Below are 12,109 nucleotides of genomic sequence, written 5' to 3'. Positions count from 1 at the left end.
GGGATGAATTAACCTAGGGTGAAGCTTGGCCCCATGCTGACAATATGTGTACATTTGGCCTGTTGGCAGGTCTCTAGAACAGAATGTGCAGGGAGAAAAGTACTCAACACTGAGAAGGGAATGACTGTAATTCACTTGTAGATGGAAAAGAATATACATATGGCTCAAAAATAACATGTAAATGCAGACTTAAGACTTATAGAAGAAGAGTTTAAGAAAAGCATGTGGCAACATTAAGTATAATTCAATCTCAGGAGGCATGAATGAATGGCATAGAAGCCTGTAGCAAATTTAAATGCTGGCCACAGTAACTTCAGACTGTTTGGAAACTATTTAAATTTTTTTTAAAAAAAGCTTTTCAGGGAGGTATTTTAAAGCTTTAAGCACATAATTTAAACCAGAAATTAGTTCCCTAACTGTCCCAGATAATTTTCTTCTCAACAGGGTATAGATACCACTGCTTCAATTATTGATCTTGAAAAAACCCAATTTCTTCATTTCGGGTTTTTATTTTTCCTTCAAAAGTTCCATTTTCCCTCCATTTATCTTTTTCAGGGGGGAGAAGTGAAAGAATTTTATTTTACTGAGGCCTGAGAAATCTGACAGCCTGTCCTGCAGGTGGAGGTTGTCACAGAATCCATTAGGTTGGAAAAGACCTCTGAGATCATCAAATCCGACATATGACTGAACACCACCGTGTCAACTAAATTATAGGATCAAGTGCCATCTCCAGTCTTTCCTTAAGTGACTCCAGGGACTCCGACTACCTCCACTACCTCCCCCCTCCTGGGTACCTCAGTCCCATGTCTAAACACCCTTTCTATGGAGGAATTCCTTCTGATGCCCAACCCAAACATCCCCTGGTGTAGCTTAAGACTTTATCCTCTCATCCTGTCACTGCTAATCTGAGGGGAAAAGCCACCCTCTACCTGGCTACAACCTCCTTTCAGGGACTGGTAGAGAACACTAAGGTCCCTCCTGAGCCTCCTTTTCTCCAGGCTAAACAACTCCAGCTCCCTCAGCCACTCCTCACAGGACTTGTGCTCCAGACCCTTCTCCAGCTTTGTTGCCCTTCTCTGGACGCGCTACAGCACCGCAATGTCCTGTCGGGCGCCCCTGGCCCTCCTGCCGTGCGAGCACAGCCCAAGCGGGCAGGGCAGGGCCGGCCCGGCGCGCCGCTCCGCCGGCAGGGCGCACCCGGGGCGAGGCGGTGGGCGGCGGGGGCCGGCCTGCCCGGCAGCGAAATCCTCCCGCGGCTCCCGGCGAAGGCAGCGCGGCCCCAGCGCCCCGCGCCTGGCGGAGCCGCGGCCGGAGGGAATCCAGTCCGGGTTTTGGCGCCGGGGACCGGCGGCGGCGAGGAAGGGCGAGCGGGAGGGGACCGCGCGCTGCGCCCGACAGCCGGGCCGGGCCGGGCCGGGCGGACAGCCGGCGGAGAAGGAGGGCGCCGGGAGCAGGTGGGCGAGCGGCAGGGCGGCCACGCCGGCTGCGGGCCCGCCTGGCCGCGGTCGCGGGCCCCCATGGCCGCGGCGCGCCCGCCGCACACACCCACCGCCGCCCCCCGGTGAGCGCCGCCGCCGCCCCTTGGGCACCTCGGCGGGGCCGCTGCCCGCGGCCGGGGCTGAGCGCGGCGGGAGGCGGCCGGGCCGGGCCGGCCGGGCGGAGGCACCATGCAGGCGCGGCGCTTGGCCAAGCGCTCCAGCATGGGCAGCCGGCGGCTGAGCGCGGCGGCGCCGCAGGTGGACGCGGTCCGGCCCCCCAAGCCCGAGAGCGCCTGGAGGCCGCCCCGGCGGGAGGGCTCCGCTGCGGCGCTGGAGGAAGAGGACGAAGACGAGGACGTGGTGGTTGAGGTGGAGGAGGAAGAGGAGGAGGAGGAGGGCGGCCTGGGGAGCGCCCCCCCGGCGCTGGCCGGCCACGGCAAGGGCCCCCTCCGGGGTAGCCTTAAGGTGCGTCCCGGGAGGGAGCGGGGCGGGGGCGGTCGAGGGGCCCGGGCCGGGGAGCGGAGCCGGTGAGGCGGGCCGGGCCCGCGAGCGCTGGGGGCGGCCTGGGGCCGGCGGCGGGGCTGGGAGCGGGCTGGCACCGGGAGGCTGCGGAGGACTCCGACGCCGGGCGGGCCGGCCGGCCCTCCGCAAGTCCAGGGCGGCAGGGACGGCTGGCTAAAAGCGGGCGGGGGGCGTGGGGAACCACCGGGGTCTGAAGGAGTTTGAGCATCGGGAGTGGAGATTTGGCGGGGTGAAGCGCGCGGCTGGCGGGGGTTGGAGGATGTTCAAGCCGGCCGTGTGCGCAGAGGTGTTCGGAGAACTGTGCCTGCGGGGCGTGCGGGCTGCCGGGGCCGGACGGGGCTCCTGCGAGCGCGGGTGGCCGTGGTCAGGAGGCCTGGGTGGGCGACCTGTGGAAAGTTTAGGAATGCCGCCCTTCTGTGCAGAGGTCCGATTCAAATCGCATCGAAGCGTGCGCGGGCAATGCGCTGAAATCGGTGCGGTTTGGAACAACCTGATGAACACACCCACTGGCTGAGATCCCGCAAATTTAGGCTTAATGATTTTATTATTAAGCGTTTTCTGTAATTTTTTTTTCTTGGGATAACCAGGGTAGTAGGATTAAGTCTATGTAAAGTACTATAGAGGATTCGTGTGATAGATGTGCACTGATTATAGAAAATAAATGTGTTTGAAAATTTAAAGGGTACCCATTTGAATTGATTTTTACTTTTTCCAATCTAGGTGATAATTCTTACTTAATAGGAGTTCTGGGTTGGATAGTTAGGAGTGCTGTATTACCACTGGGGTCCTTCCTATATCCAGAGATGGGGGGGAAAAGAAGGGAACAAATCCAAAACAGTGCAGAAAGGAAAATAGCAGAAAAGCACGTTATCCCCATTACTTCAGAGCAGTTTTGTTACAACACTGAGAGAATCAGTCAGACTGTAGCTCTTCACTGAGTCTTTTGAATGCCATGAGTTGTGATTATGGTGTCTGGGTCAGACCATCCATGGTACTGAGGCCTGACAGGCTGAAACAGCTTTTTTGCTATAGAACCAGCACTTGACACTTGAGTGGTAGCCTTAGGATGAAGAGCACCATAATGGGCTTCTGGTCCCATCATTCTCCCCTTAGTAATGAAGATCTTAAGTGGTAGAGGAGGCTTAGAGGAACTTCCTGGGTGTACCTAATAGGAAAAAAAGAGTGAAATTCTCAAGTGGAGCACAATGAACTCAAAGATAACTGGATTACATAGGTATAATCTGCATATAACATGGGAGTGTACTGTCCCTTGTCAGCCCTCAACACGCTTTCAAGTAGCAGGACTGTTAGAGGTTGCTGGTATTTCTGCCTTACACCTAGGAGTATGTGTACACGCAAAAATATTGTGTTTGCATGTATTTACTTCCTTGAATAGTAAACCTACTTCATAGGTGAGATTAGTGTAGTAATGCCTGTTAGGCTACATTTAGTGTACATAATAAACTGTCAAGTCACTGTTGATAACCAGGTGCACATATTTACCCTCTGGAGGAATGTTTCTAACTGTCGTTACCTGCTCGGTTTCTGCTTTCTCTGTTTGTGCTTTTGAGTATTATAAACTGAGAGGGCTTAAAATTTAACATTGTAAATAAATTACCTTTGGTTTCTGTGTGTATTTCTTTAGAGATTGTGAGTGTGGGAGTTCTCAAAGCTTAATGGGAGGGTTCTTCCAAGTAATTTTGAAGCAACAGATTAAACTTCTCTGCCTTTGGCGTTGTGTTTCTGGGTGCTTTTAAGCCTGAAGTGACTGAACTGCAAACGTGCTTCCCAAAAGTATCTCTGGCTGTGTGGCCCTGAGTCTGTCAGAAGGTGGGTTTTCCAAGCAGGTTGTGTTTCTATTAATGAGAGAAGCAGGCATAAAATGGATATTGAGGTCCAGCTGGAAAGCACTGGGAGAGTAATAGGACTGGCACAATCTGGTTGAGGTTTGTCAGCTGGAATTCCTTCCAAATGGAGAAGTGGCATGGAGTCAGCAGCATCTGACTCCCAGACACAGACTGCTGAATTAGGGAGTGGAAGCATAGTATATTGAATGGGTGTCCACTCCTGAGAGATGGCATAAATTGTTGCATTGACCTATACCTTCATAATAAGAGAAATCCTAAAGAGCTTCAAAATTTATTTGGACTTGAAAGCAAAGTGATCTGGGCTTTGCAGTGTGTACTATCTAGATAATCCAGTTAAGAAGCATCACACGGTGTTCTGGTGTGTTTTCACATGTGTTCACAAATTCACTTGATGTCTGTGCCCTTGGGTGGAATGGCATTTCAAAGCTAGAGGTTTCGGGGGCTTGTGACAAAGTCACTTCTATGGACTGCCTGTGATACATGGATGAAAGCATCATAGGTTCAGCAGTGGAATTAATATTATTAAAAGGTGCCTGAGAATTTGGTCCACTAGTCAAAATCAGCAAAGAACTGCACTATCAGGTCTTACAGCCATATTCTCTGCTCCAGAAAAAAGTCCACTGTGTGGCCGTGCCTTTGGTAGTCTGGTTTTGACCCTCACTCTTAAGATGGGGATAGAGAGGATGAAGTACCTTATTAAGATAAATATTATTTCTCCAGTTTCTGAAGTCGTGGAAAGAGAGAACATGTATGACAAAAAAGAGAGACTGGTGGTCATGGGGAAGATACAAAAATTGTGTCTGTATGTTGCTGTAGCTGTGTAGCTGTCCAGGAGAACACTGGAGCACATTTTTGTTGCTTGTTCTCCTCTGCTGTGCTACCATGCTGGAAGAGGCACGACTATACTCTGTGTTGCTGGTGGGTCATGGCAGAATAGCCAGAGTGTCTTGGAAAGCCTATAAAGCTTTGTTGAGAAGTGCTGTGTCTTCTTACTTTGTCAGAACTAGTTCATTAATCTCTATATGGAAACAAATTACACCAAGGTGCTGATTATGCAGACTCATTTTGCATGTGAAACCCTTTTTGTGCAGCCCGTATTTGCTTTGGCTGCATCTGGATTTTCAGCCATTCAAAATGAGATGAAAAAGTATAAATAGTATAATTGCTAGTACTTTGTCTTGAGGCGTGGTTAATTTGCAGTCCTGTTTTAATTCATCCTTTGTATGCAGCCTAGTTCAGATAGCACAGCCACGTTAGTACCATGCTGGGGTTGATGTAGTTTGTGGAAACTGCTGAGTTTGATGATGGGGAAAGGAGTTTTGAAGTGGGGTCCAACAGTCTCCAATGCTGACTTTATCAGATACTTAGAAGAAAACCCCACTGCAAGCAGCAGAATTATGCTAATTTGTCTGTAAACCATCAGAGTGCTATGATTGAGAATGTGGGCTAGTAGCGAACATGGGCTTGTGATAACATGCCAGCATGTAGCAATATTTTCTCTGCTGTTATGAATAGTACAGGGTTGGTGCTTTCTTCTGTTCAGCCAGGCTGAGTTGCCAGTCTCCAGCCCAGTTTCTGTCCCCAGGCTGAGAGTATGGACACAGGACATTCCTAATCCAGCTGACTATGGATGCTGCACCTATTCTTCACCCATGGAACTACCTATTCCAAATTCTGGCTTGTTTGTGAGCATCTCTTCGTAGTTCAGAAGGATGAATTTCCCACAAGTAGATTTGATCTTGCAAGTACATTTCCCAAATGATGGAAAATTATCATATGAAGAGTCTGAAAACTAAAGGCCCAGAGAGCTGTGCAGTGATGGTAGAGGAATAAAAAAGCCCAACCAATGAAAACAAGACTTTAACTTCATGCTTGCACTTTACCATTGGGTAAAGTTTCACCCACCTTGTGAAGTGAAATTTATGACAGGTGCAAAGTAAGGAGCATGTACAAGTCTGATCCAGCAGTTTCAGTGTGGAGATGGCACACATTGGTAGGAGTTCATGAAAAATTATACTTTTGGACACCGTTTTTGTGGTTTGTTGTGTTTTGGGTTGATTTTTTCACCCTTTTTTTTTTTTTTTTTTAAGATAAAGACATCTGTATGATATATGGGATGCAGAAGAATCTTTGGAGTTTGTGGAAGAAATCAGTTGCCTTTTAATTATGTGTTGTTCAGCTGCATTGAATTCACTCTCTTCTCTTTTGCTCCTTCTTTCCAAAGCCAGGTGTGAATTCATTGCTGTCCTTTAAATCAGACTTTCAGTTTTGCTGTTTGAATGGGCTATATACTCATTGTGGACAAAAAAAGTGGGTTTTCCTGCTTGATTAGCAAGTGTTATTTAATTTAGCTTTCATGTGTGTGTAAATGTATTTTCAGAGGCAATTTGCAAAATACAAGCTTCAAATACCAGCTTTGCTTAGTGGGAGACCTTGCAAGACACATTAGGAACTTAAGAGGAAAATAAAACGTTTCCTTTCAGACTAATAATGATAATGTTATTTTTATAAATACTGCTAGTTATTAGAAGACCAGAACTCATGTCCTGAACTTGGAGCCTGTTAGGCTAGGCTTTGTACAAATTCAGAACAAGCATGATTCTGGTCTGTTCAATTCTACAAAGAGTAACACGAGATATGAATGGACACTGATGGACTGTGAGGAACAACTAAAGGATGAGATGAGAGAGGCAGATACACACCAGCAGCTTAGCCATATTTTTGTAAGTAGACAAAGTTAAATAATTTTTACATTTCAAACTTCGTTTGGCTGCTTCTTGTTCTTGAGTGAAAACCTGTCCAGTGAAGTTGGTGTGGAAAATTCATGGCTAGACTTGGGATTTTTTTCTTTTTTTCCTTTTGAAAAGTTTTAAAAGTTTGTATATAATATGGATTACTGGAGGCAGAGATGGGGGGAGGTGAGAAAATAAGATAGTATTGTTTCTCCACTCTCCCCTAATAAAGAATGAATGGGACTAATTTGCTGGGTATTTTTTCATGTAATTTTGTTGTTGTTGTTTGGACACAGACCAAACAAAGCCACTTTGCTTCTAAAAGGAATTGTATTAGAAAACTGTAACTACATAAAAGTGAAGCCACTAACAGTTCTGACTTTTATTTGCTATATTCTTTTTGGTCTAGAATGAAGTCATTTGAGAGTGATTAGTTGACAGCCTTCAGGTATTCAGTATGTGTCAGTGGATAGAGATGTGCTTCTCAGTCTCTGTTGTAGAATGCTTGAGTTGGGAGGGGACCCTTGGAGATCACCTGGCCCAACCCCCTGGCTCCAGAAGGGTCATGTCCAGATGGGTTTTGATTATCTTCCAGGAGGGACACTCCACAGCCTGTTTCAGCAACCTGTGCCACTGCTGGGTCACCCTCACAATGAAGAAGTGTTTCCTGATGTTCAGAGGGAACCTCCTGTGGTCCTGGTACTGGGCACTGCTGAGAAGAGCCTGGCTCTCTGTTCTCTCCATTCCCTGTTTCTAGACATTTTTAAGATTCCCCTGAGCCCTCTCTTCTCCTGGCTGAAGAGTTCTATCTCTCCTCGTAGGAGATAATCCAGTCTCTTAGTCACAAAATCATAGACCAGTTTGGAATGGAAAGTACCTTAAAGATCATTCCAAGCCTCTTGCCATGGGCAGGGATGTCACTCACAGACTAGACCAGGTTGCTCAGAGCTCCATCCAACCTGGCCTTGAACACTTCAGGGCTGGGGTATCCACTACTTCTCTGGGCACCTGTTCCAGTGCTTCACCACCCTCTGAGTAAAGAATTTCTTCCTAGCAGCTACTCTAAACGTGCCCTCTTTTCATTTTAAAACCATTGCTTTTTTGTCCTGTCACTATCTGCCCATATAAAAAATCCCTCTCCTTCCTTTGTACCTTGGAAGTACTGGAAGGCTGCAATGAGGTTTCTCCAAAGCCTTTTCTTCTCCATGTTGAAATCATTCTGGTGGCCTTTTGCTACACATTCTTTGGTGTATCCGTGTCTTTCCTGTATTTGGGATCCCAGAACTGACCTGTCATTCTAGGTGTGTCCTCTCCAGTGCCTTAGTAGAGGCAGCAGGATCACCTCCCTCCACCTGCTGTCAGTACTTTGCCTAATGCAGTGCAGGACATGGTTCAGCTTTTTGCCACAAGGACTCAGTGCTGGCTTATGTTCAGTTTCCTGTCCACTGGGAGCCCAGGACCTTTTCTACAAAGCTGTTTTCCAACTGGGTGGTCTCCAGCACAAACTAGTGCCTGAGATTGTTCCTCCCTGGGATTGTCCTTCCTCAGGTCCAGGACTTCACAGTTCCCCTGGTTGGGTTTCTTGAGGTTCCTCTTGGCTCATTTCTCTAACCTGTCAAGGTTTCTCTGAGTGGTACCATGATGTCAGATGTATCAGCCAGCCCTCCTTGTCTTGTGATCCCTTCCCAGGGATCAAGGTGAAGAGGACCAGCCAGCCTGTAGTTCCCTGGTTCTTCCTTGGAGACAGAAGTGACATTTTTTTTCATCTTAAAACTTAAGTATTGAGAAAGTGCTTTTCATGGGCTGGTAATTAACATTTGTAATGTGTCCTGTGACAAGTGCAGATGCACAGACCATCTGTGCCTTTGTTGATCCTGTGCTCTTCCAAGCTTTCTTCAGACCCAAGGTTACAGAAAAGTCTAAGAATCCTGTAAATCAGCTTTGAACCCTCAAGTCCTACTCTGTTTTTCCAGCTGCTAGATTAGAAATTCCAGTGTTACAAGAGCACCGGAGAGCTCTTACAAGACTGTGGGATAAATCGGTGCCTCAAAGATGAGAGTTTGGCTGCTTGGCCAGCCAGGAGCATGCTGGTCCTTGCTGGTGTCTGCTTTGTAAATACTGTGTGGATTGAGCAGTTATGCTTTTTTTTTTGTATTCCCTCAGAATGAGTCCACATTGGCTTTATAATGCTTTCAAGTGATTTATTGAATTGCTTATTTCTAAAAATAGTTTAGCAGCTTGACTAATACTGCAGCTTAAGGCCAGCCCAAAGACTACAGAAGGACAATAGGTCAAAAGAGAAACTCTTAAGTGTTTTTATTTATTTACCAAAATTGAACAGGAAATAGAAGGTGAATGAAAAGAACGTTCATTAGCTCCTCTGGGAATCAGCTTTAATTTCATGAACTTGTGTTCATGTTTTTCACTGTAGCATGTTGCCAAGCAGAGCACACAGGAATTTAATGTTACCACTGCTGCTGCTGAACAATCTGTGATAGGATCACTTTCACTACTCTGGCACCTTGCCAAACTTTCCAATCTCAAATGATTATTGCAGTGACATTTGTCGTATTGTATTAAAAAGTACATGTGTGGGTGGTATTTGTTGTTTGACAACAAAACTAATGAAGACAGGAAACTGAACAACTTCTGTTGCTTGGACTTTGAATAAAAATACAGATCTTTTTATTTGTGTTTTTCAAAACACACAGAATTTAATTTCCATAAAATCCTGACCCAGCTGAAGTTGATGGAAAAGTCCTGCTAGTTTAAGCAGATTTAGGATTTCAGCCCAATTAATTGAACACAAGTATAAATCTACTAGTAGACTAAAACTATTTCATAGTGGTCCTAATAATAGTAAAAGACTGTTATGATCACTAAACATAGAATCAGAGGGAAGGTAAAATGCCTCAGTGATCGGATACTGATGCGTGAAATTATATAGCTTGGTGTTTTACCATCTTTCATGCATTTTTTTACATGGTGGATAAAAGATTATTTGAACTTTAGATGGGCAGTGCTGTTAAAACAAGCAGTCAAAATTGCATGGTTACTTAAATTTTATTTTGTGCTTCAGCAGATAAAGTGACTGATGCCTACATCATACTGACATAGAGAGCAAATTGTACAATCACCTTCTATAAACTGGACTTGGTAAAGCTGGCAAGATAAACATTTGAGCCAGCCTGGTCTTTTATGTATGTATGCATATCCCTTTAAAATGGTATAAAAAAACCTCTCATTGGATCCAAAATGCTTTTTACCTCCTATTTCTCAACAGTTTTCTTTCTATAATGCAGTGATGAGAAATGTGAGTACCTCCAGAGGAAAAAAATCTGATTTTTCTACTTTAAAATGCTTTAAAGAGAAGACTGTGATGCAGGCCTTGCTGCCTTTAGGTCTAGGTCAGGGGTGATCTAAAAGGCCATGGACAGCCGTTCACATCTGATTTACAGAGCTATACAGAAGAAGCAGTGAAATGAGTAAGGGTGAATTGGTGGTTGCTAAGGATTTACAGTGATATTTTGCATCAGTATGTGTGACCAACACTGTTTCAGACAATTGTCCCTACTTTTTCAGAGCAGGAGAGAAGTGCTTGGTCTTGCAGGTGTTTCTTTCTCCATGCTGGTAGGTCCATCTGCTGGAGCAGGAACGTGGATAGCATAGAGCACTTTGTGCCTGGGCACTGGATGTGCCACAAACTGGAGTTTGTGGAGTTTGTGTTCCATCAGTTCCAAAAAGGGTAAAGTATTCCTCTCCTCCAACTCCCAGTTACTCAGGCAGCCTTGTGGTTGTGCCAGAATTCGTTGTGTGCTTTTGTGGGTTACTGAAACAGTGGAAAACACGTGCAGCAGCATCTCTGCTGTCCTTCAGTTATGGTGGATCAAGGAAGAGCTTGCCAAACATCTTGATAGTGCAGAGGAAAAGATGGGATATCTCAGCTAGGACAGGCATATGGAGGAAAGAGGAGGTTAGAAAGGGAGCAAGCCCTCATCCTTTAGAAGCTATGTGGCAATTGGACTGTACTTTACTTTGGGCCTGATGGTCCTTCATGTTCTTTGTGAAGGCTTTTCTACTGTGAGATGTTATTGCATCCCTGTAGTGGTTTGATAGAGGGCTGTTCTCTGGAGCAGCTGGAGAAGGTGGCCTTTCGCCTCTGCATGTTTTTACTGATGTTATTCTGTTGCTTCCAGGGGTAATGAGTTGTAACTCTGTGATACTGTTTATTGTGTAGTCAGACACAAAAATAAACTCTTTTTTGGCACCTTTCCCAATCTGAACAGAAAACCTGCTACATGATTTTGTCTCGAGCTGAACTCATACTTGGGAGAATCTTTTGTTGGAGCAGTGCTTCTTGCTTGTTCTACTCTGCTGAGGGATCGTGCTTTCTACTTCCAGGCTCAAGATCTGTTAGAGAAGATAAGGACTTCTGCTTATTTTTTTTTCTTGTAATATCTCCTCCAGGCTTTCAGCATCAGGGATCAGCATTGGCCCTTTCATTCACAGCACTTATTTAATTCAGATGTTAAAACAGTTGCATACATCTGTGAACTCCCTTGGTTTTATTTCACTGAAATGCCATAATTTAAACAAACAAATAAAAAAGAGCAAAGTTCCAGGATGTAAAGGCAAATGGATTGCATTTCCATATCCTTTTAAGTGATCTAAGATCAGCAGTATCTCATCTCAGCTGGCTGCTTTCAAAGTCAGACAATAACTTTTGACCTCAGAAATCTCACACCTACGTATCTTAATTGCAAGAGATCTTGAAAATAAAGCCAACCTGTTTTTTTTCACTAAAAATATCCTACTGTATATCTCTGTCCAGTCAAGAGGAGGAGGGTTTTCAAATGCAGATGTACCAGTCAAGGGGTTTTTTTGCTGAGTAGCAGTGAGGCTGCATTTCCAAAACCTTCTGCTAAGTGTGGAGAGTTCCCCACTGCCTCTATAGTTTGATTTTTGTAAGCTCTTACTTACTTGATCCTGAATGAGATTGTAGAAGTGCTAGTACTTCTTTGAGCTGCTGCCATCTTTGCTGATCCCAGATCACCAGCAGATGAAGAGAGAAACAGGTGGAGTGTCTTGTACATCTTCAGCAATGGTCTTGAAATAGTTAGAAGAAATTTTATTTGCACATGAAATTCAGCTAGTAAAGGCCATATTTAGTAAGACAGTCCATACACAAGGCTGTATTAAGCTACATAAGCTGGTGTATACAACTTTTTGATCTAGACAATTAAAATTAGGGGCAGCAAAGACAGTAGGTACTTTACCAGTGCGTTCTAGGATCCTTTTTGCATCTCTTACAAGTAAAATCACCATTTCATAGAAAATAGATATTCATAGGCACGCCATAAAAACACTCTGACATAAGGTTTCAGAACTTCAGTCAGTGCAGTGGGAACACCTGGTTTGATGTTGCTCACTGCTTGCAGCTTGTAAGTACATCTAGAAATGCAACAGAGATAAGAACAGAAAAGGTTTATTTGAACTTCCCTGCTGGCCC

The 12,109-nt window shown here is 45.4% G+C and overlaps 1 protein-coding gene across 1 annotated transcript in view; it reads left to right on the top strand.

Annotated features, from left to right (window-relative positions):
* The first annotated feature begins 1,665 nt into the window (after positions 1-1,665).
* The window catches only part of ZNF704 (zinc finger protein 704), a 102,417-nt gene continuing 91,973 nt past the window's right edge, over positions 1,666-12,109 (top strand). The window contains exon 1 of the mRNA XM_059862845.1: positions 1,666-1,943. Coding sequence (XP_059718828.1) covers positions 1,668-1,943 — 276 coding nt within the window. The 5' untranslated portion in view covers positions 1,666-1,667. The remainder of the gene's footprint in view (positions 1,944-12,109) is intronic.

The sequence above is a fragment of the Haemorhous mexicanus genome, chromosome 1, assembly GCF_027477595.1.
Source record: "Haemorhous mexicanus isolate bHaeMex1 chromosome 1, bHaeMex1.pri, whole genome shotgun sequence".
NCBI classification, from domain to species: Eukaryota; Metazoa; Chordata; class Aves; order Passeriformes; family Fringillidae; genus Haemorhous; species Haemorhous mexicanus.
This window is presented reverse-complemented; position numbering and strand designations above follow the sequence as displayed.